This window comes from Melospiza melodia, chromosome 12 (genome assembly GCF_035770615.1).
Source record: "Melospiza melodia melodia isolate bMelMel2 chromosome 12, bMelMel2.pri, whole genome shotgun sequence".
Classification (NCBI taxonomy): Eukaryota; Metazoa; Chordata; class Aves; order Passeriformes; family Passerellidae; genus Melospiza; species Melospiza melodia.
The window spans coordinates 17225247-17247245 of NC_086205.1; the positions used below are offsets into that span (position 1 = coordinate 17225247).

Here is a 21999-nt window from a genome sequence, read left to right on the forward strand (position 1 = left end):
TGTGACAGTAATTAAAGTACAAAAGACAGATGATTTTAGATTTAAAAATGCAGGACCAAGTTTCCACTTGTGACTGTCCACTGTGATGCGACACATACAGAACTGAAACCATTAAACCTCAGGCTTATTACTGATCACAAAATTAAAAGAGCCACTCAAAGTCAATTAATTTTAATGCAAAAGGCCTCTGACCCTCAAACCTGAAAGCACATCTGGCACAGAAAAGGGCATTCATTGGTTTGAGGCCAACCTTAGAAAGGTTTAAGCTGCTCTGCAAAGTAGCTGTGAATCAAAAGAAACAAAAATGTTACGTCAAAAATGAAATTATTAATATTCATGCAGGTGCTAAGGAATGACATTTTGATTTCCTAACACCAGTATTAGCATTTTGCTTTTTGTCAGCAAACCTGAATTGATTTTTGGCTCAGTTTTGCCCTTTGAGGTAAATCCATGGTAATAAAGTTGTACTTTCATAGCTTACTGAGTGTGCATGCATGCGTTGGAAAGGTGGCTGCCTGGATGTAAAATGAGAGTCAGTAGAAAAAGTAATGTAGCAAGAAACCTTTTAGTAATAATTATTTCTGTTAGCCACTGGTTTGTGTTTTCATGGTAGCTGGATAGCCTGGTGCCAGGAACATGCAGGATAAAGAAAAGTTCATCTTCCCAAATCCAGATGAAACTCAGACAGGGTAGAGATACCCTGAAAGTAGCTGGAAGGAGCAGCAGGATACTCAGACAGGCAGGGCCCGGCTCCATCCCTCAGCAGAAACCAGCTGCAGGGGCTGTGCCTGAGCAGGGCTGTCACAGCACAGAGGTCCCTGGGGTAATTACTTCAGAGCCACAGTTGGGAGAGGATTTTTGCCCTGCTGTTGAGGTTATTTTTCTTAGTTTAAAGAGCCACACAGTGAAAATATTGTTGCTGGCAGAAGATCCTGGAGGAATGAAAATCTTGCAGTGCAGCTGGGCATTCACTGCCTGCTGAGCAGTCGTGGGACCTTTGCGCTCTGATTAGAAGCTGAGTGTGACACCTTTTGTTTTCAGAAACTCTCAATTTAAATTAATCAAGCACCAGAGCACATTTGGGCTGGCAGGACACTCAGGAAATCAGCTGGGAGCCAGGCTGATATCTCCAGCTCTCATCTTGTTTCACTCTTACTGCCATTGCTTGGTGACTCTCGATTTGAAAAATATTGGCTTAGGAGAAATGGACTTGTCACCTGTCCAAACATCCAATCTTCAATCCTCTGAATGCCTAAAGGATTTTCACTAGGTGGAAGGGAAGGGTTCATCAATATAAAAGCGGCATTTAAAATACAGAGCAAAGTTTCATCAAGGGATCTTAAAGGTCAGAAGAGATCAGAAAAGTTTTAGCAATCTGTGGGTGGTGTATTTGTCTTCTTTGAAGACACAGAACATTGCAATTAATATTATATCTGTATTGACAGAACAGCAGGGAAATCCTGCTGCCAGGCACAACCAGTCCTCTCCCTGGTAGAAATAAAAGCCTCCCAAGAAAAACCTCTGCTGTCTTCATCCAACACCAGAGACTGCAACTTTGCATAGGCATCATCAGACCAAGGTGAACATTCCAAATCCATGTGGTCCCTGATGGCCCTTCCAATTCACATCAATGTTTTTTGCATAATGTGAATAAAATATTCAGGCCCTGGATCATTGTCCTAAATAGTGCCTCATGTGCAGGAGGGATGGCTGACATTGTAAATTCCTGGAGAGTCTGCTCCTGGTTTCTGTGCCTCCAAGTGACGAGGAGCCAAGCACACTGCAATGAAACCTCACAGGCAGAACAAGCTGCAGCACAGCACCACTTTGGTCCTCTCAATGAGTATATGGATTTGGACAAAATCAAACCTAGAAAGCACAAACCATGTTACCCACTGATACCAAATTGCTGTCTGTCTCTTTTAAAGAAAGTCTCTTTTAAAAATATGCCTTTCTCCCTGAGCTGTCAGGGCCCCTGTTTTGTCACAGACCCAGCCTGCTGTGACACGAGGCTCTCTCTACCAGCCAAGCTCCTTCCTCTGTTGTGTATTCCAGGCCCTCCCCAGATTTTTTTTTCCACTAAATGGCTATATCTGTTTTAATAGAGAGGACAGATGTCAAACAAGAATGTGAATGCCTTTGCTGGACCCCAAACTCTGTTAGGGGTTTTCTCCCTCTTCCTTTCTCTCAACAGTAGTAATGTTGTTGTTGCTGAGGCCAAGGTGTAGTTTCAGTGTGGCTGCCTTGGGAAGACTGCTGTTTGGATAATGTAGGGATTGATGAGCAGAAGTTACTGAAATTCTTTGGCGACCTGCTCTTAAATAGGAGAGATAAACAGAAGGGAGGAGATACCTCTGCTGCCTAGAGTATTTCAAGCACATTTCGTGTATCTGTTGTTGCGTTTTTAGGCTAAAGACATCATAAAGCCAGTAGCTGAGGGAGTGATTATATGACAGCAGTTTCCTGCTAAGAGAAAAAAATGCTTTTGCTGCTCCCTGTGTACAATTGCTGTAGGGCTGTGTATGCAATTCTACGTGGCCAAACCAGAGGGATTATCTTCTAGCAGAAGGGAGGCTTGAGGTCTGTTTGTGTTTCAGTTTCTGATTGTCTTCTCTTTGTGAGCATGAGACTGCCCACAGTGCTCTCCCAGCTCCGGGACTGCCATCAGGGCACGCTGCAAAGGAGAGCAGCCAGGGCGCAGCATGTGAGCTCTGCTCCCCTCCTCTTTCCTTTTCTCCCCATAGCAGTGACAGCTCCGTGCACTGGGGCAGTGCTGTGCAAACCCCTTCCAGTCCTGGTGACACATTCGGGGGATGAATTTCTGCCTACAGCTGCTCCCAGCGATCAGTCACTGAGTGCTGCCTCTACTCCTTCCTTGGAAACAGCTTTTTCATGGAAATTAACCTGTTTGGCCAAGGTTGCTTGCTGTTGCTGTTTGGATTATTTTCAAGAGTGAGTTGACAGCAACAGCAATAAACTGTCGTGTGTTTGGATATGAGCCACATCTCTGCACCACTTCCCAGCTGCTGCCAGGGTTGCATACAGGAGGTTTGGAAAAGTTGAGGGGTGGACCCAGAGGTTCTTGGATGCAGAAGTGAGGCAGCAGGACCAGACACTCCTTTTCTGCATTAAAATTTCTCCCAGGCAGAAGGAGAGAGGTTTGTCCAATGCTGAGGTTTGATCCAGGGTGGGATTTCCAGCAGAAATCCCATGTAAGCAGCAGCTGCACATGTGCAGGCAGCACAGTATATACAAATCAGCTTAGAATATTTACAATACAGCATGTGTTGAACTCACCGAGCCTTTTTCTGCAGCACCTGTACAGTACTGATGCACTGGGACATGCTGAGTGTCTGTGCCTGCTGTGTGTGTTCCTGTTTCCCGTGGGTGAGTGACAGGAGTGGATGAGCCTTAGCACAGTGTGACAAGCACTCCCACACCCCGCAGGGCAGCGGGATGGCATCGCTGCAGGGCCACCCTGCTCGCCTGCAGGGGGATCAGGGCTGTGGAGGATCCCCAGGAGAATCCCTGCTGGCTCTCAAGGTGCCTTGAGCAGAGCCTGAATATCTGTTTCTGCAGAGGCTCTTTCCCAATTTCCACTATTATCACAAATAATTTCATGGTAAGGTGTGGTGATAAGGTCTGTTTATATACCATGAATACACAAGTGAGAGCAAGGGAAGGGAGGGAGACCTCTGTGCCATCCCATGGTGGGCACAAGGTGCCCTGTTAGCCCTGACAGGTGCAGTTCACAGCTCCTAGTTCTAGTGTTGTGGTGTGGGATTAGGCTGCCAGCCAAGGGGCCTTTATCTGCCATTGCTCTGTGCCATGATTCAGGACTGCAGCAGAGAGAAGGCAGTCCATGTGCTGAAATCAGTTGCATGGAACTTGAATTTCAAGTGTGCAGTACCTCAAGATGGCTTGCTCTGGGCTCAGGCTCTCTGTGCTGGTTGAGATGCTGACAGAGGCCTTGGTGCTGTTGTGTTCTTGCTCTGTCATGCCTGCAATGTTTCCCATGGGAGAACAATATGTCTCTTTCTCATTATGTTTGAAAAGTCCTTTTCCTATCTCACCTTTCTGAATGTTGGAAGTGGCCAAATAGGAGTTGCTTCTTTCAGTCAATCGAAGAGGAAATGGAGGGGGATCATATCTAAATGTTTATAGGGCATTGTGCCTGTGACTTGTGCCTGGAGGACCCATCAGAGTAGCTGGATTTCTAGATTACCTCAGTTATAGAAAACTGTGTCTCAGAAACAAAAGCTTACTGTGGTGAAATAAAACATTGGAGAATAAAGAAGGAGGAATGGGAAGAGGAAGAAAAATATTTTAAGTTATGAATTAAAGGAAAGGGAAGTAGTAGGTATGACGTGGCATTGCCCATATTGTGAGACTCAAGGAGACAAGTTGTTTGGGGATTTTAGAGTAAACTGGGATCCTGAAAAGCATGGGAGAGAGCACATCCCTTTCTCATTCCAGACTGCCCTAAGAAACACTCTGCAGGGTCATTCCTGAAAGGGCTGTTGTCAGATATGATGAAGATGAAATCCCTGTGCTTCCCTGCTGTCCCCAGCATATTTCTCCCAAAAGTGCAGTCAGTGCAGTTGTTCTGCATGGCCTGTGAATGCCAACACATCTCCCCAGTGCTCTGTCCCTGAGTGCACACCTTCAGCTTTCAAATGGCTTCTGGAGCTGAGGGATTGCCTGATACACTTCAGGAATCCCCAGCTTCTCCCTGGTCATCAGATTTGCATCAATTCTTTGCTTTCAGCAATTTCTGAGTATCTGGCCACAAATTTTCCTAATCCTGCAGTATTCTAGTCACTATCTGCACAGATTTGACTTTTGTCCGAGCAGTGCAAAGGGGTGGCAAGCAGTTTAGTACTGGGGGAATTTGCTTCATGAATAATTCATGCTGGGATGGCCCTGCATGATGATCCTATTCCATTCAAAATGAACGGTGAGAAATTGCACAGTTAGAACTCTTAACTGGAAGAGGCCCCTGAAGCACCGTGGCCACCCCACCTGTCACCACTTTTTCTGGTTTCTTCACATGAAGTCAGTGCATGTCACAGCACCCCATCTCAGAGCCTTTTGAGGATCCACAGGTTAGAGGGATTGTGCTGGTGGAGCTGTGAGCTGCATCTGGCTCTGTTTTGGCTTTTGATCACCAGGAGAAGCATGTGTCAGAGTGCAGCAGCAGGCATGGCAGTGTGCTTCATTGTGTTGCCTGCAGGGACAGCAGCCCACTGCTTGGAGCACACGGTGTTCAGGAGTTTGCCACAGTGATAAAGCGAAAGCAGATCAGGCTTTGACAAGTTACACTGGAGGCTGAACATTGTCAGCTGGAGAGTACATGCTAGCACATATACTGCATGCATAAAAAGCTATTTATCTCTGCAAAGGGAGAAGCTGCTGCTGCTGCTGATAGGGAATTCATTTCCAGAGACCTTTTGGGGCTTTTTGATGTGAATTCATTTCCAGAGACCTTTTGGGGCTTTTTGATGTGCGTGTGCTCGGCATCACTGCTGAGTGACTTTCACTTTCCCAAACGTTGTGCTGCTCCTGCTAGAGAGAGAGAAAAGATGGGGCACAGCAATGTAGTGCCTCTGTGCCAGGGACCTTTGGCTAGGAAGGTGATGTGGAGTGCAGCTTTTGGGTAGTGGATCCTGCTCTGCTGACACACCAGTATCTCCTCATTCTGTCTGAATGCAGTAGAGGAAAGCACTTACAGTGAAAGCTAGGATTCAGAAAATTCAGATCCTGACTCTGACACAGCCTTTTCAAGGATCTTATGCAACTGACCTCATTTCTCTTAGTCCATTACCTCCTCACCACGGTGGGACTTTCTTGTTGGATCCTTGTGTGAGTGGGATAAATGGAAATACTCAGTTGCTTTGCTGGTAGGCACCATTTGTTTACCTACAGGGTCAGACCTCCCCCCTTGCTTGTAACATTATGGATTTGATCCTTCTTCTGTGACCTGCCTGTGTAAATGTGAGTATGGCATGAGACAGACAACTGTGAGGGTCAGAATTGGTTTTGGCAGTTTTTGATCTCCTTAAAATATCAGATTTTCTTTTGCCAATTCCTCCCAAACACCTTGAAATCTCAACAATGGTGAATTTTCCATGGACTGAGACTGACGGGCACTGAGCTGGGCAGCAGAGTGCAACCCTGGAGCTGCTCTTCCAAGCTGAGCCCCACCAGCAATCCTCCATCCTGTAATGTTTCACTGAAGCCTCTCCTGGCTCAGGCCCTCCTTGTCTCTCCTTGGAGATCTACATCAGCTCCCACACCCAGCTCTGCACACGGAGTGCCTGCCACACTTCTGCAGTCCCACAGGAGGCTGGGTGCTTTGCCTAAGCACCAGGACACCCTTGCTGGACCCAGCAGGCACAAGCTCCCCACTGCCAAGAGCAAGCAGGAGCTTTCACTGCATTTTCCCTGTTTTAACACCTTTCCCTTGGTGCTGTTGCTGGCCACTGCCAGACTACCAATCTGTCAGTGGCCAGCAGTGCAGCAGTTCTTTAATCAGTTTTAATAAGAGTGTTTGAAGGAGGCTGCTGGCTGCAGAGGTGTGGAGGGCTGTCACACAGCGTGCCTGTCGTGAGCGTGTCTGGTGTTGGGATGAAACCCATGGCTCTGGCTGTGAGGCTGCAGCACAGGGGAGGGTTTCAGCAGCCCATTAAAAGCAGCTGATGGATCAATGTTGCCAGCAGACATTGTCCCCTGCATCATGACCAGTAATTAGTACATGGGGCTGTGCTGTCCTTTAACAATAATCTCTTCTTTCATCGCCCTCTTCAAAGGTGGCTTTGCATACAAGACCAAGAGTGAAACCATAGCTCATTACTTGATTGCATAATTACATTCTGCTACAGTGTAATTTGGTTATGGATGTAATTAAATGGATCAAGGTCAGCAGTAGGGCTCAGGACATAAGTGGGGGTGAAAAAAGGCCAAGAACTTCTGTAGTGCAGAGTACCACCTTGTTGGCAACTTCAGCAGCTCAGGGCAGTGTTTTTGTGGCCCTGCTGCTTGTCCCTCTGCCCTCAAAGATGTATGTGATACTTTTCAGATGGCTTCTCCATGGTTGTGAGGTAGCCAGCAGTGAGGTTGTGGCTGGCTGGAGGGCTGCAGGCACTTGGATCATTTGAAGACCCCCCTTGCCTTCCTGGCAGAGGTTTTCCACAGGAATCCCTCGAGACCCTGACCCCTGAATGTGTCCATAGCGACTTTGGGCTGGATTTGGCTGGAAAACAGAAAGTGACGACTATTGAAGCAGGTGTATTTCAAAACAGCTTTGTAGTATTTTTTGGATCACACAGTTTGTGAGGGAAAGAAATAGGGAGGTCATAGATGGAGCTTTGTTGAGAGCTGTTGTTTTATAGTAAGGAGAGAAAAAAATTCAGGAAGCCTCTTCCACACTGCACCCTCTGTATCGTGCTGCATTGGAGCATGGATTGTGCTGCACTATGGCATCTGCTTCCTGGCCATGGACATTACTTGGTGCACAGACTCTCCTCCCCATTCACAAAAATCATGGAAAGAATGAGCCAAAGGCATTAATGTGTGCCAAAACTTGTAATAATGAATTTATGTTCCTTAAAAAGGTAAGCAAGTCATGCAACAAAGTTTATGGGAGTTGAGCCCTTCAGAACAACCTAGTCTATCTACTGCCTTCCAGAGCCTGATATGAATAAATAATTTAATGGCTGTTAATGTGAATGCTGCTGATTTTGAGTCTCTGTTCTTACAATATTAAACCCTACAGCCAGTTCTGCCCTTAAGGAACATTTTTTCTGCAAAGGCTTTGTATCCATGCAAATGTTATCTGCACCCTCTGAAGAGGCTGCAGCTAAAGAATTGCTTTTGAAAATGTGTAGCGCCAGGATTATCACGCCTTGGTTTTTTATCAAATGTATGCTAACGAAAAAAACAAAAGAACAAAACCCAAGACTTTTCAATATTGAAGTTAAATTTAGAATGCAGACTTTTTAAAGCATCTTTGTCAGTTGAAAGTTTATTTTTTTAATGACCAGCTTAAAAAGCAAAATCTCGTAACTCTCATTATTTTTCTTTTGTGCCTTAGTTGCCTCATATTTTTTATTGCCCTCTTCTAAGTAAAATGATCCCCATGGTGCTCTTCCTTTCTGTGTGTTTCTCTAAGTGCAGTTGCATGTATTTGTGAATTAGCAGTTTGCTAACATGCCTTGCTCAGGTCAGTTGAGATGCAGTAGTGTGGGACTAGTAAATAAAACCCAGTGGTTTGATAAACATTCTACCACTTGCCTGATGGAATTTTTGCTTCACATGTTTTCACCTTCCAGATCCTTTCTTGTTGTGCTCTATGGTGATGGTTGTTCATGGCTACACTGTTTGTGACAGGACAGGCTGGGACACCTTGGCTGTTGTTGACCACAAGTGCCATAGATTGTGTGGGCAGAAGTGACTGTTCAGGTCCATTAGTATGAACAGATTGTCATTGTTTTGCCAGATCATTCTGCTTGCATGGAGTCCCTGCCTTTGGCTGAGTTAAATCAGACACTTAACAGAAGTTATCTTTGTGGGTTTCTGCCAGCACCAGAAGTTATTTTTCCACAGGACTTCTCATCTCTGCCTTCATCTCTGTTGTTATGGAAGTGATCATATCAATTTTAATACAAACATTCATGCATCAGTACTAATTCCTAGAACAGAATATTTAGTCCAGCTTTAGTGATTCTTAGAGGATCCAATTGTGTTCGTGTTGCTGTACTAATGATTCAAGACTTAGTACTGATGAAAATTTCACAGATGGAAACTAAGAAATATTGCAAATGGTGAGAAAGGACTGTTATGCCTATGAGCAAATGGTTTCTATTTTTGTGGGGCTTTTTTGGTTCAGTGGGGCCTTTTTCCCTCCCCCAGTTCTGTAATAGCACAGAAGAAAACAGGAATAACATTTCTTCTCTAGTGATATAGTCAGAACAGCTCTGAGATTTCCTTCCCCTTCAGCATGTTTGCTGAAACATATAAATAAGATTTCTTTAAAATTTATTATGCTAAGGAAAATATTTTCACACCTTGGAGGAGTCCAGCTGTGACATGTAATAAACTCCAGGCTTTCTGCAAGCCAGGTACTGATTTTAAATAAGCAGGCTTAGCAACTGCTTTGTTGGTACTGTGGCCAGTGTAGCTGTTTGTGAATGTTGGAAAGAAGTGCTGTTTGGAAGGCTTTGTGTTACTATATCCAGCGTAGCTGAGGCATTTGAGATCATAAAGGAGCAATCTGAAATGCAAACTCCACATGGCAGGAGAGGCCCTTGTGTGCAGCCCCCACCCAGGTTACAGCAGGCTGCTCACATCTCTGTTTTCCAGGGGGCATACAGAGCCCTCAGCCCCTTTTAGGAACACTGACATTTCCCATCATCACATGCCTACTTTGTTATACCCCACTGCAGTAAGCCAACTATCCCAGCTATCTCTGGGATTAGTGCTTTAGTTAGACCAGGATTGCACTTTGGAAAAATCCCTCCAGTCACCTTCACATGCAGCTCTTGGGTTTGCACCACACAGTGGTTCAGGCTGTGCAAACTAACTCCCCTTCTAGGTGAAGCTAAACTAAACTAGCTTCACTTTTAGGTGAAACTAAACTGAAGGGTTCTCTTTGGGAGTGTCCCTAAAATACTAGATAGTCAGACCATGGGACCAGGTGGCAGCTAGACCAGACTGAACCCATGCTAAAATGTCTACAGTGGCAGCATCCAGCACTTGGCACCAATACCTTCTATGCATTTGGTCCTGCAGTGTAAACACAGTCTATGTAAAACATAATCAAATGCCTTCAGATCTAAGTGTAAAATCTGAATCTCACTGAACCTCTATGCTGCAATAAGTAGCTACAAAGAAAAAGCAGTAATTTTTAACTCTGGATTGCTCTGTTGATTTTGAGTCATATAATTTAAAGACATTTGCACAGTCTTCTGTATACTAGTCCCACAATAAAATGGTCTCCTGCTTTACTGTGCATTGTGCCAAATAGAGTTAGTGTGTTATATTACTCTCTCTAGAGTGACTATATTGTCTTAGTTTGGAAATTGAAGTCATTAGTTGGCTTCTGAACAGGATCAGATGCCAAAGCTAATCTGTGTTCTCTAGCAAAGTGTGCAACAGAGTGAAAAATGTCACTATAGCCACTGCTGCAAAATCCCCTATGATATACTTCCATCTGTCTGATTCCTGGGAAGCAGAGCATCAGCCACGATGGGTCAGCTGGCTGCATGCACTGGAACAGTCAGATTGAGCTGTGCCATAGTGTGGGTCCATTCAAAATGTTTGTGCATTGTCCACAGGTTATTTCACATCAAAAGGAAGCTAACAGAAAAAGAACAAGTCAGGTTCTCAGCACATACATACCATGGAAATCCATTCAAGGTACTAATAAGCCCAGTATTGTCTGTGAAGTTGTTTTGGGTTGTGGGATTTGTCAGTTCATTCAAGCTGGGCAGAGATACTGTGGTCAATATGTGGATGGAAATTCTGTCACAGCAGAGTTGGTTGATTTTCTTAATTCTCAGAAAACCAGTGAATAAATGTCTAAAAGCTACAGAAATGTGCCTGCACACCCTCCACAGTCTTCCTTTATAGCACCTACCTACCTACCTACCTACCTACCTACCTTCACAGGGGGTTGGGATGATGAGCAGAGGGGTGTGATGTGTCACCTGAGTGTCACCCTGGCAGATATTAAGGGAGCACCATGGACCTTTTTTGCTGGCTTTGTCAGCAGAAATATTGCTGGGGCCCAGGCTTCAAGGCACAGATGACAGAGGGTTCTTCCCTTTGGCTCTCCCAGTGGGCAGCAGAGCTGGCCTCCTCCCAAGAATATTCTGTGAACCTTTCCTTCTCACTGTGTAGGCACTGCAGTGGGTACAGGGGGTGGGAAAAGCCACATGAATTGTCACACTTGGTAACATTTCATCTTGGTTGTGAGAACCTGCTGGTCCAACACCAGCTCACCCCATCCTCAGTTGATGCTTTAGACTGCAGGACTTTCTGTTAATTGCCCAGTTGTAGCCAATCTGTCAGTAAGCTGTCAAAATATTAATAATCTAGCACCACTCATTTTCAAAATGGATATTTCAACAGCAAAGAAATTGAATTTCTAACCCTGGTCATGACAGCTCTGAAACTGGTTTAATGCAGGAGAGATCTTTCCAGCATTAAGAAAGATAGAGTGTGTTTCCAGTGAGTCTCACAGTTTGAATTTAAGAGTCAAAGCAGAGAGGCTATCTCAGCACATCAGCATCCCAGGGCTGTAATAGGCCTGGTGAGCTCCTTGGCAAGTCCTCTTATCTTCTGCCCACATGACGATGAATTACACAGAAAAAATGAGATACACAGAAAATTGGGTTGAGGCCATTTTCTTCCCTCAGACCTGCATTCTGTGCAGGCTGTACCATGGGGTGAGAGCAGGGCAGTTTTGTCTGTGTTTTAAAAAACATAAAATATTTCTAAGACTATTCTTTACAAGGGCTGGGGCTCATTCTCAGTTCTTTTCTTGCTGACATTGTTGTAATTGCATTATTTCATTTATGTCAGAAAGAGAAGGTGTTTGCCTAAGAAACTGAACTGGAACTTGGTTGAAATTTGTTTCTCCACTCACTGACACCTCCTGTTTGCAGACCACGTAGCCAGCTGTCTGGTCTTTCAGTGCTCAGGACTTCAGCACAAAAATGTAGGAATGATGAGGTCTGCCCTGTCCTCCTGTCATTGTGAGGGCATTAATACTCTGTTATGAACCCTTGAGGATGTTTTTCATATCAATAATAACATGATAAACCCAATATTGACTGCTTATTTTCCACTAAAAGGTTTCCTTTGACTATGAGAAGAAAATAATCTCATGTTTATAAATGCATAACCAATACTTTAGTTTATCCATTCTAATTATTATCAACAATAATAAAAATAGGAGGATCACAAACATAACCAAAGGCAATAAATCAATTTATTCTGCCCTGTGCTCAGACTCAGATGGATGCCAAGAAACAGAGCTCATAGGTTCAGAGCATCCCATCTGGCTGTGTTTCTAGGGTTCTTACATTATTATTTTTCTTTATAGTTATTTCAGGCTGTAGCAGATGAGGCAGTACGATGCTAATTTAGGAAATCTGTTCTTCTTGTATGCAACTAACATATCTTCATCTAGTGCCATCTTGTCTCATGATCATTATGTCTGAAAGCAAAAATGTATTTCTGGATGGTGTTTTGGAGTAAGCAGAGTTGATAACATTGTTAGCAATTTCAGACACTTTGTCAGGAAAACAGAATGTAGAGAAGACAATAGATGAGTTGGGATTCCCCGGTTAGAAATTATTCTGGGGTGTCACCAGATCCCCAGGCTGCCAGGAATGCAGTTCCAGGGACAATGGTGTTAGGAAACACCCCTTTTGTGGGAAGCAGTTGCTTTCCTGGAAGAGCAGTGCTGCTCTGGATGGGCCAAGTGCCACCCGAGTGAGCTGTGCTGTGATCGCTGCTCCAGTTCACAGCAGTCCAGACTTTCAGGGGCTTTAAAATTACAGCTTGAAATAAGATCCAAAATTAAAAAACAAATCAATCAAGCAAATTCCAAATATACCTTATATTTTAAAAAGAAGGGATGAAAATTTACTCTGTCCAACCATGAATTTGAATTTGTGGTCCATCATTAAGAAAAAGTGAAGCAAAGAGCAGAATATGTGCCTTGCTCAGTTGCCACATGGGTGAGCAGCTCGATGTGCTGCCTTCTGCAGGTCACACTGCCCATGGAGCTGGGCAGTCACTGGTACCCAGAGCTGGCTGACAGAGCCTGTTCTCTCATCCAGCCCCCCTGGGCTCTGCAGGGAAACATGGAGTGAGCAGCCTGGCTGGAGGAGTCATCCCCAGTCATGTTCTTGTCAGCAGTCATTAAGCTGAAAGCTGTGCTCCTGTGAGGATTGCGTGAACAGCTCACCAAAGGCCCATGCAGTGAATTTGGGCACTTTATGAGGTATTTGGTGAAAGTGTGCCTGCACAATGGGCAGGCCAGGAGCTGAAAGGAAAAGAACACAATACTGAGCTGTGGTGGGATGGACAGGTCTGGATTAGGATGCCCAAAACTCATTTGCTTTGTAGCCAAGGGGAGACCGCGGCTTGTGTGGGTCTGTGTGTGCTCACTGGTCGAGGTAACTGGTTTATCTGGGGTGAAACAGAGCTCTGTGTCTGGCAGAACCTACCACAGGGTTTGGTCAATACTCTGCTGTGTGCTCTGCTCTGTGGACAGATGTCCTTGCTGCTGCAGGACACCTTGGCCATGTCCATGCTGCAATCACACCTTTGTCTCCAGTATTCCTCAGTGGTGGTGACGTGAATCATTTAATCAGTCCTTGAACATTTAAAGGTGCTTGAGGACAACCTTTGTCTGCATATAAAGACCAGCAGCCTAATTACAGAGGCTTGTCCAGCACTTGGATTTTTTTGCCTGTCTAGGAATATTGGGTCAGCTCACAAGACTTAGCAGATCTGCACTCCACTTCTTGTGTGGGTGTTTTAAAGGGAAGTCAGCTGAACAATTATTTACCTTGAGCACAGAGAGTTCCCATAAAAGTAAGGGCAGATAGCCCTCTAGTTAAATTTTCAGAGGCAGTAAGTTAGGTGACTTGCTAATGCTGCTTCCCAGCTCCAAGAGCTGAAGAACAGACCTGCATGGATGATGATTTATTTGAAAATGTGTTCCCTCCAGCCCACAGATGGTCCAGGCGGAGTCAGAATGCTTTCAGATACCATATTGCCTCACTGTACACTCCCATGTAGCAGCTTGTTATTTTAAAATGTATCTGCTCTCTCCTACTTCTAAAAGGCCACCAAGAAGACTTGTCACCAATCTCTTACAGAGCTAGAAGGGGGAGGAAGAGTGGAGTGTGAAGAGTAGAATATCACCTGCCATCTGGACAAAGATGTGATGAGATGTAAAGTTTGGATGCACATTTGCGGTTCTTGATCACATGCCAGGAGAGAGCTCAGCTACAATTATTTTAAAGCATTTCCAGACAGATGCAACCCTAGGTCAGGGGAGAAGCTACACAGAGGCAGGGGGGCACTGAACTGCATTGGACTCTGTGCAAAGCATCTCTGCTTGTGGCAGTGCTGCTGGGGTCTGCTCAGGGCTCATCCTGCAAATGGAACCTCTGTGGTTACAGACCTGTCCTGGCAATCAGAGCATGCCTGGATCAAGTGCTGTCGTATGAGGTTTGTGGTCACAAATTCCCCAATATACAAAAATATAGTCTCTGAGCTATGCAGGGATTTAAATGGGAGTTGGGCATTTGCATTTCATCTGAAAGCCCAAATGTCTTCAAGAATCCAGTGTCTTGCACATCCATATTGATTCCAGTGCTGAATTTCTCAGTGCTGTTAGCATCAGATGAGTGTTGATGAAACCCTGCCTTAACTGAGGTCAGTGGGGGATATAGAATGGGCTTTACTGGGTAAAGAGCACCATAAAACAGATGCTCTTCTCTAGTGCCATCCTTTTCCCTAGGATGGAACAGTGCTTACACAGACAAGTGAACACAATCCAATCATTCCATGCTCTGCCTCCGCAGCAACAGTGAAGTGCCACTGCTGATAGCTGTGCTGATATTTATGATTCCTACTTTAATATGTTTCAAATGAGCTGATGACCTCTTAAGTATTAACACTAACATCAGTAAGTATCCTGAGCCAGATTCTCTGGGAGGGAAGCCTTGCCATGCCATAGACTATGGTGCAGTTTAGTGCTTTTATCCCATCTGAAGGTCTGGCTCAGTAATTGTGCAGAATGTAAAAGAGAAACCCATAAGTGCTGTAAACAAAGGAAAACTGTTACTCTGGGAGTGTGTTAGTTAGATATTTCAACACTCATAATTAACATCCCTTTCCTAAACTGTGGCACAAACTACTTGCAGAATGGGTTTTTCTTTTATTGCTGCTAGTTTCAGTGACTAAATTTATTAAGCCATTAGGTTTGCTTGTGGATGTGTGTATTTGCTGTTCTCCTTTGGGTTGTAATAAAAGGAGATCTTAACAAAAAAAAAAAAAAAAAAGATATCTTTATTTATCTGGCAATTTTGGGAATGTTTGAATGTTTGTAGGGAAATGGTGAGCAATACGAACAAAGCTGCCCAGTCTGGGGGGACGCTGAGTGAGCAGCTGGGTTTGAATACAACAGCAGCCTGTGACAGTTTCCTGCTGGCTTTTCCTGAGCATTGCATATGGAAACCTGTCACCATTTCTGCCATGATCTGGGGACACCAGGGGCTTCTGGGGAGCAGATTGCTGGCTCTTGTGATCAGAACCCAGATGCACCATGCTGTTGCTTACTGGGGACCCTTTATTTGCCCCTCCTGGCTGAGGATGCTCAGTGGCAGGAATGCTCCCAGGCTGGTATGCCAGGGGCTGGCACTGTTTGCTTGAGCAGCACCAGAGCTATCCATTGCCCGGGCAGCACTGTGATTGCACCAGGGCTACAGCACTGTTGGGTTGGCATTTTTTGAAGAAGCTGAGATCTCTGAGGCTGTCAGTGCATTGCTGAATGCCCTGCAGCTTCGTGCCCACAGGTCTGACAGCAGTGCTTCTGCACTGATGTCTGTGTAACTTCTCCAGCTTTACAGAAATGCAGAGGAGGGTCCAGTCAAACTTACTGTGTTCAGAGAGATTGGGTTAGATCTACCTGACCAGGACAGGTGAAAGCTGAGGTGGATTTGAAAAAAATTGCCCTCTCAGAAACCACCACCAGTCTGTGCTGTGGTGAGGATAGGTGAGCCCAGACATTGCCAACATCTCCCAGAAGAACCAAACCAGCTCAAGTGATGCAGAGATTGGCTTGTGCCTGGAAGTCACATCTGTATTTCCATCTACAGATGGCATGAGACACTACCGGGATCAAGGATAAATGAAACATGTTGGTTTTCTAACCCAGAAATAACTCCTGGGTCAGTCCGTGGTACCTCAGACCCTCCCTGAGCAGGTCTGGCACACCAAATCCCCCCCAATGGCAGATGCATCCATTTAGCTCCTCTTGGTTCCAGCTGTCATTGAATGTGATCTCCCTTTTTTTTTCTGTGTGATGCCTACTGTGTTGGGGTTGTTTTTTTAGACTGTTAAATTTCCAGTAAAACTGCAGTTAGCACAAACTAGACCTATGTTTGTTTTTTCAAAGCAAATCTAATTACTCTTCTTAATACAATTGCCTTTTCTTCAAAGGGACTGGATTGAGATGCAAAATACAAGTTGCAAGCAGATGCTAATAATTTTGCATGTAAATAACTAATGGGTTTTTTTTCAAATATTTCATACAAGTTTTAATTTAATAGCTTAAAAACAACTGCTTTTCCAAGGCACTTTCAGTAATATCTGTAGACACTTAACAAAATACCTCAGGCTCTAAATCTCCAACTGGTAAAAAAATAAATGTATTTATTTACTTTGTATGCAAAAATAATTCAGTCAAAGACCTATTTCATATTCAATTAAATTGAGAAAATCTTTTTTTTCTACAAATCACAAGCATACTCTTTAATGAGAAGAACTGATGGGCTTTCTGAATGAGCTGAGTTGATGACAGTCCTGACAGGGGACCTCTGTGGACTTTGTGCAGAAAATGGAGTCACTGCTTATTTCTTTGTTTAAAGACTGAAAATGACTGGTGATTAAAATATAGAAGCCATCTGTCCTCTCACTGTCTTATACCTGGTCATGCTTTTTCAATCAAGGAGAGAGTTGGAAAAATAATTGAGTGGGACTGGTTATAACCCTGTTTCCAAAGGTCCCTGCAGCAAGTGAGGAAGTGAGGTGGTGCTCATGCCCAGGGCTTTACCCCATGGCATTACCTCTGGGGCAGGATGTCCTTATGTCCTGTCAGAAGCACGTGGGGGGCACAGCCTGAGGATCCCTTTGTTGTGTTTACCCACTCCTTATCTGAGATGAAGAGAAAGTATTGGACTGCAGGTGTGCTCATCTAGCATTTATATTATAAACAAAACCAAACAAATTTAAAAACCCTAAATCATGCATGGCCCAGAGATCTGGTGAATAGATCAGCAATTTTTTAAAAATACCTTTTGTTATCTCAAATTTCTGTCTACAGAAGTGGCTGCTACAAACTGCTTTGTTATTGTGCAGTCTGTTGTGCTCACCTGCACTTCTGTCTTTCTTTCCAGCTCATCTCAGCCTAAGACAACTGAAACAGTAGTTCCCACCTGATTCAGCATAATTGCACAATTAATTTTGACAGTGAAGCTTGTGGAGAGGTTCTGCCATTAATATCCCAATAGCCTTTTGTTATTGGTGCCCCAAAGCTGACAGCAAAAGGTGTGTGATGAAACTAAATGATGCAGGGTAGCTGAAGGCTGGCCATGGGGCACCAAGAAGACACCAGTGAAGAAAAACATAAGGTTTACATGTTAATGAGATCTAGAAGACACTCTAAAAATCCTGAGGCAGTTCTTGGGAGAGTGGCCCACGTCCTGCTCCTCTGCCCTGTCTCCTCTCCAGTCATCTGGTTCTTTCTTCATCCTCCTGCTCTTTGTGTCAAGTCCATGGTGCCCACAGAGATTCCTGCTGCTCAGACCTGTGAGGACCCTGGGATGTGTCAGTTTGGTGGCAGGATGAGCAGTGTCCCATGGGTGTCTGTCTCCACTTGGCCCAGTTGCTGCAGTTGACATGATATGCATCAGAAGGGTAATAGTGGATAAACCCAGTATTATTTAACAAGAAGTTAGCTTTCAGATCTGTGGGGTTTCTAGGCTGCTGAATGGACAGAGCTGGGGTGTTTCATAGTAGTGTTGCCATGGTTCAAATCCTGAAGTGCTGTTTCCACTGACTTATGGGAGATGAGGAATCAACCAGCCAGCTCACAAAACAAATGGGATGCTTTTGTTTGCTTGTGGGGGAGTGTAAACATTTAAAGGAAATCAATAGATTTTTCTTTATTTTCTTAAAATCTTCATTACTTTGATGTCTTTACATGTATTTGCTTTAAAATAATATAAGAGTTCTGTGTGGTAATTGGTACAAGTGGGTATACAATACAGCATCTGCTTTTATGAACTACTGTTGCATGTCATAAAATATTACACTGATTTAAAATAGATATTGAGCTGAAAATTTAACTTGCAATAACTTCTAATTAAAATATCTTTTTTCTTTTCTTTGTGAAACTACATTTTTGAAATGCATTAGCTTTGATATTTCTTCTTCATTGAAAATAGTCTTAGTTCCATGCTTTAAGTCAAGTTGGGAGCTATCTTTCACAACCCACCAACTTTTTAGTCCCCCTAAAGGGAATTTTTGTGATCAGCTTTTAGTGATGGGGTAATGAAGGCATGGCAAATGGGATTGAGTTGTCCAGTTTGGTTTGAGAGCTGCTGCCTGGCTGGGCCTGGTGCCAGGGAGTGCCCCCGAGCCAGCAGTTCAGAGGCAGCTCCTGCAAACCCAGCTCCCAGGTGAGCTGTGCCTTCCCAGGCAAGCCAGAGCCCGGAGATAAAGGGCAGATTAAGGAACACTTAAACACTGTTCTTTTGGGAAGCTACTTCAAACACCATTTTATAGTGCTCTAAGTCATCTAGATCTCTCTTAACTTGTTTCACTCTCTTTTAAAAATATTTATTTCTCTGGCACAAAGGACTCCCTCAGATAAGGCAAAATGGCCCGTTTTGCTGATGGTATTTTTACCTGTGTGGTGCTAATGATTGATGCAGAATTCACGTGTGCAGCACAGCTCTGTGCTTTCTGCTGTGCTTTATCTTCTGTAGCTTCGAGCCTGCCAGTCTCTGCGGGTCTGTTGCACACTGGATTTATTGTCACACCAGCAACACTTTATATAACCCCCAGATCGCTTGGGAACACGTTCCTGAGGTTTGCTGAGTGTTCAGAATGTTTGCTCTTAAACAAGGTCTGCAGTGAACATGTGGCATTACTCCAGATGCTGTGCTCAATGTTGGTCATGGGTTTTGTATTGGCAAAGCTGGAGAAAATCCCAAAGACTTGGGAATGGCTGAGGTTTGGGAGGGAGCATCACTTGCCTGTAGAAGCATCTGCCTTCACTCACAGGCCTCAGAAATGCCTTGTCTGGGACCTGTAAGAAGGGATTTTTTTGCTGGAACATTTTTGATTCAGAAAATGAATTTTCATTGTGGCTTGAACTTCCTTTGCAAGAATGTTTTTTAGAAAATTAGTGAGAGAATTTGTTTGGCTAGGATAGTTTTCTGCTCAATCTCAAAGTCTGGGAAGAAAACCCAACGCACTAACAATCACATATGACTCACTGAAGGTTGGGGAGCCCACTGTTACAGAATCCCCTGGCTAGCCAGATCTTTTAAAAGAGGTTTAATGTTTCTCTGTTCTGAAAATCTTGAATACTGGGACATAACAATTACTAGTCCATAGCTGAGTGCAGTTTCATCCTGGAGACTTCATGCAAAGCCAGGGCAAGTGGCAATGGCACAGCCACTCCCACAGCCATCACAGGCTCAGGGGATGTCCTGGACAGATCCATATGTGCTCTGCTCCAGGGCAGGTGTGGAAATGCTTCTGGGTACCTGCAGAAATACTTATGCCAGAAATCTTTAAAATTACTTCTTTCTCTTTATTGAAAGATTTCCAGGCTTTGTGCCAGCATTTCCTCAGACTGCTTTTGAAATTAAATGGTTTCCTTGCTTTTGTACTGTCATTTCCTTGAATCTTCTTAAATGGTTCAATAAACTGCCTTTTGCCTCTAAGAATTTGAAGCAACCTCAATATTTTAGACAAGCATTGTACATTTGCCCATCAGAGAAGGTATGAGCAAAGTCAGGGGAAGGCATCAGGAAGAGCAAGGCTGTCTCTGCTTTTCAGCTCTCTTTTTCTTTCTTTTGCTTAGTATTAAAGTCTAAATCCTGGCAAATTTGTGACTTTTCCTGCACATTTTTCATGGCTGTTCGCTGTGGGCTGTTTTGCAAAGCCCAGCTCTGCCAGGGAAGGACAGGCTTGCCTGTCAGCTGGGAGTTGTCTAGATGGGTGTTAGTGCTGGAGCCGGCAGTGCTGATGCCTGTTGTTTTCTGTTGCTAACTGCAATGCGTGACCATTGTGTATCACTCAGTGATGCCCAATTTAGAAAATCAGTGATTATTAATCCTTCCATTGCTTTCTCTTCTTCTCTCTCTCTCTGTTACTGCAGGATGTTTTCACACCAGAGTGCAAATTTAAAGAATCTGTCTTTGAAAACTACTACGTTATTTATTCTTCCACGCTGTACCGGCAGCAGGAATCGGGACGAGCATGGTTCCTGGGACTCAATAAAGAAGGTCAAATTATGAAGGGAAACCGAGTGAAAAAAACCAAACCCTCATCACATTTTGTACCCAAACCCATTGAAGGTATGGAATCTGCCCCCTTTCTCCCTCAGTGGGGTTTGGGTAGGGGAAGGTAACAACTTCAGTTAAGGTTTCCTGGGTGAGGATGTTGAGTTCAAAACCAGATAGCAAGAAGAAATGTTTGTAGCACTTCAGGTATGTGCTGGGCTGCACTGTTAGCATTTCCTCTGCTTTCCTTCTAGCCTCAAAGGGGTTTCTTAGCTTTGGGGGACTAAAGGATGAATTTAAAAGCCCAGCAGCCCAAGAAATTACTGGTAAAGAAAAGCAGCCAACAGTTCCAAAGGAATGTGATGCAGCAGTGATCATAATGTTGTCTTCTCAGAGGATTTTGCCAGTGTATTTCAGTAGATTTCCAGTCCCATACAGAGTCAGTAGAGACAGGATTCATCTCACCTGATTTTAGACTTTGGCATAGTAACAGAAGAAAAATGGGTCCTACCAGCACAGCTGTGGATGTTCTTTTTATGTCTACCCTGAGATTAAATCTGTTTTCCCTCATCTGTAAAGGCATCCTAGTTAGTCACTGGTGGGTAAAGTTGTTGTCCAAAGTTAGATGGGATGCTGTCATGCCATATGTCTTTGTCACAGTGTGAGGCTTCAGTGAAAGACATGGAGCTGAAGTTCTGCCCTCCTGCAGATGCCTGTACCCTCTCTGAAGTGTGCCTCAGGCTCCTGCCAGGACACTTTGCTTTTTGTGGGCTGGCCCCTAATAAATGGAGAGATAGTGTGGTAAGCCCAGTACTTAACAGGTACTAACTTGATTCTGGAAACAGCATTTTTATCTCTTTCTTGGGAAAAGCACTACTTTTTGATCCTCAAGCTAGGTATCTTTTCTGACCCCATCTTTGTCCTGGCATTTGTCTCCTTGAGGGACACAGTAGCCTGGAGCTGGCCTTGGCTGCACAGCTCTGTGCTCCCTCTCACTACTCCATGCTGGCTGTGGGAGAAGGTTTGAACTGATGCTCCCCTAACAGGTGCCACTCACAAGTGGTGGAGGCGACAGCTCTCTCCACACAGCAGTGGCCTTTTTAAAAGCTTCCCAGCTCAGGGGTGAGAAGTTCTGTGTAAGGAAAAGACCATCTGAAGCAAAGCATTAGAGAAATTCAGTGCAGCATTCCCAGAGTATCTGTGGCCTTTGCACAGGAAATGGAAATGTTGAAAGAGCAGAGAATGGCCTGGAGCTGCTTGTCCTGTGCTTGTTTTCAGCAGCTTCTCTGCAGCCAGGAGCCCTTTGTTGTTTATCAGAGGCATTAGTGGGATTGGTACCCTAAGCCCTGGTGTGTTGCTAAGGAACAGGGCCTGCTTCAGGCACGGGGTTGGTCACCAGCTTCTCTCTTGCCTTGACCACGAGGACAGTCTTTTACAAGCACCAGCTTTCACAGCTGGGGTTCCACATCCTATGGTATTTCTTCTCTGCCTGGCTGGGCGTTGGCACTGATCAGTGGGGTCCTTTGCATCCAGGCTTCTTTTTTAATCTAGCGTGCACAGTGTCTGCTGAACAGCTCAACAGTTTCCTTCTGCATTCATTAACTAGGCCATTCCTGTGGCTCTCCTCATGGAAAGCCTTGCTTTAACAGAGCTGCCTGACCCACAGCAGAGATCTCAT

At 44.5% G+C, this 21999-nt stretch overlaps 1 protein-coding gene across 4 annotated transcripts in view; it reads left to right on the plus strand.

The window, feature by feature from the left end:
- FGF12 (fibroblast growth factor 12) overlaps positions 1-21999 on the plus strand; it is a 218921-nt gene that overhangs the window by 189323 nt on the left and 7599 nt on the right. For all 4 annotated transcript variants that reach the window (XM_063167018.1, XM_063167016.1, XM_063167015.1 and 1 more), the window contains one exon: positions 20198-20396. In XM_063167018.1, coding sequence (XP_063023088.1) covers positions 20198-20396 — 199 coding nt within the window. The remainder of the gene's footprint in view (positions 1-20197; positions 20397-21999) is intronic.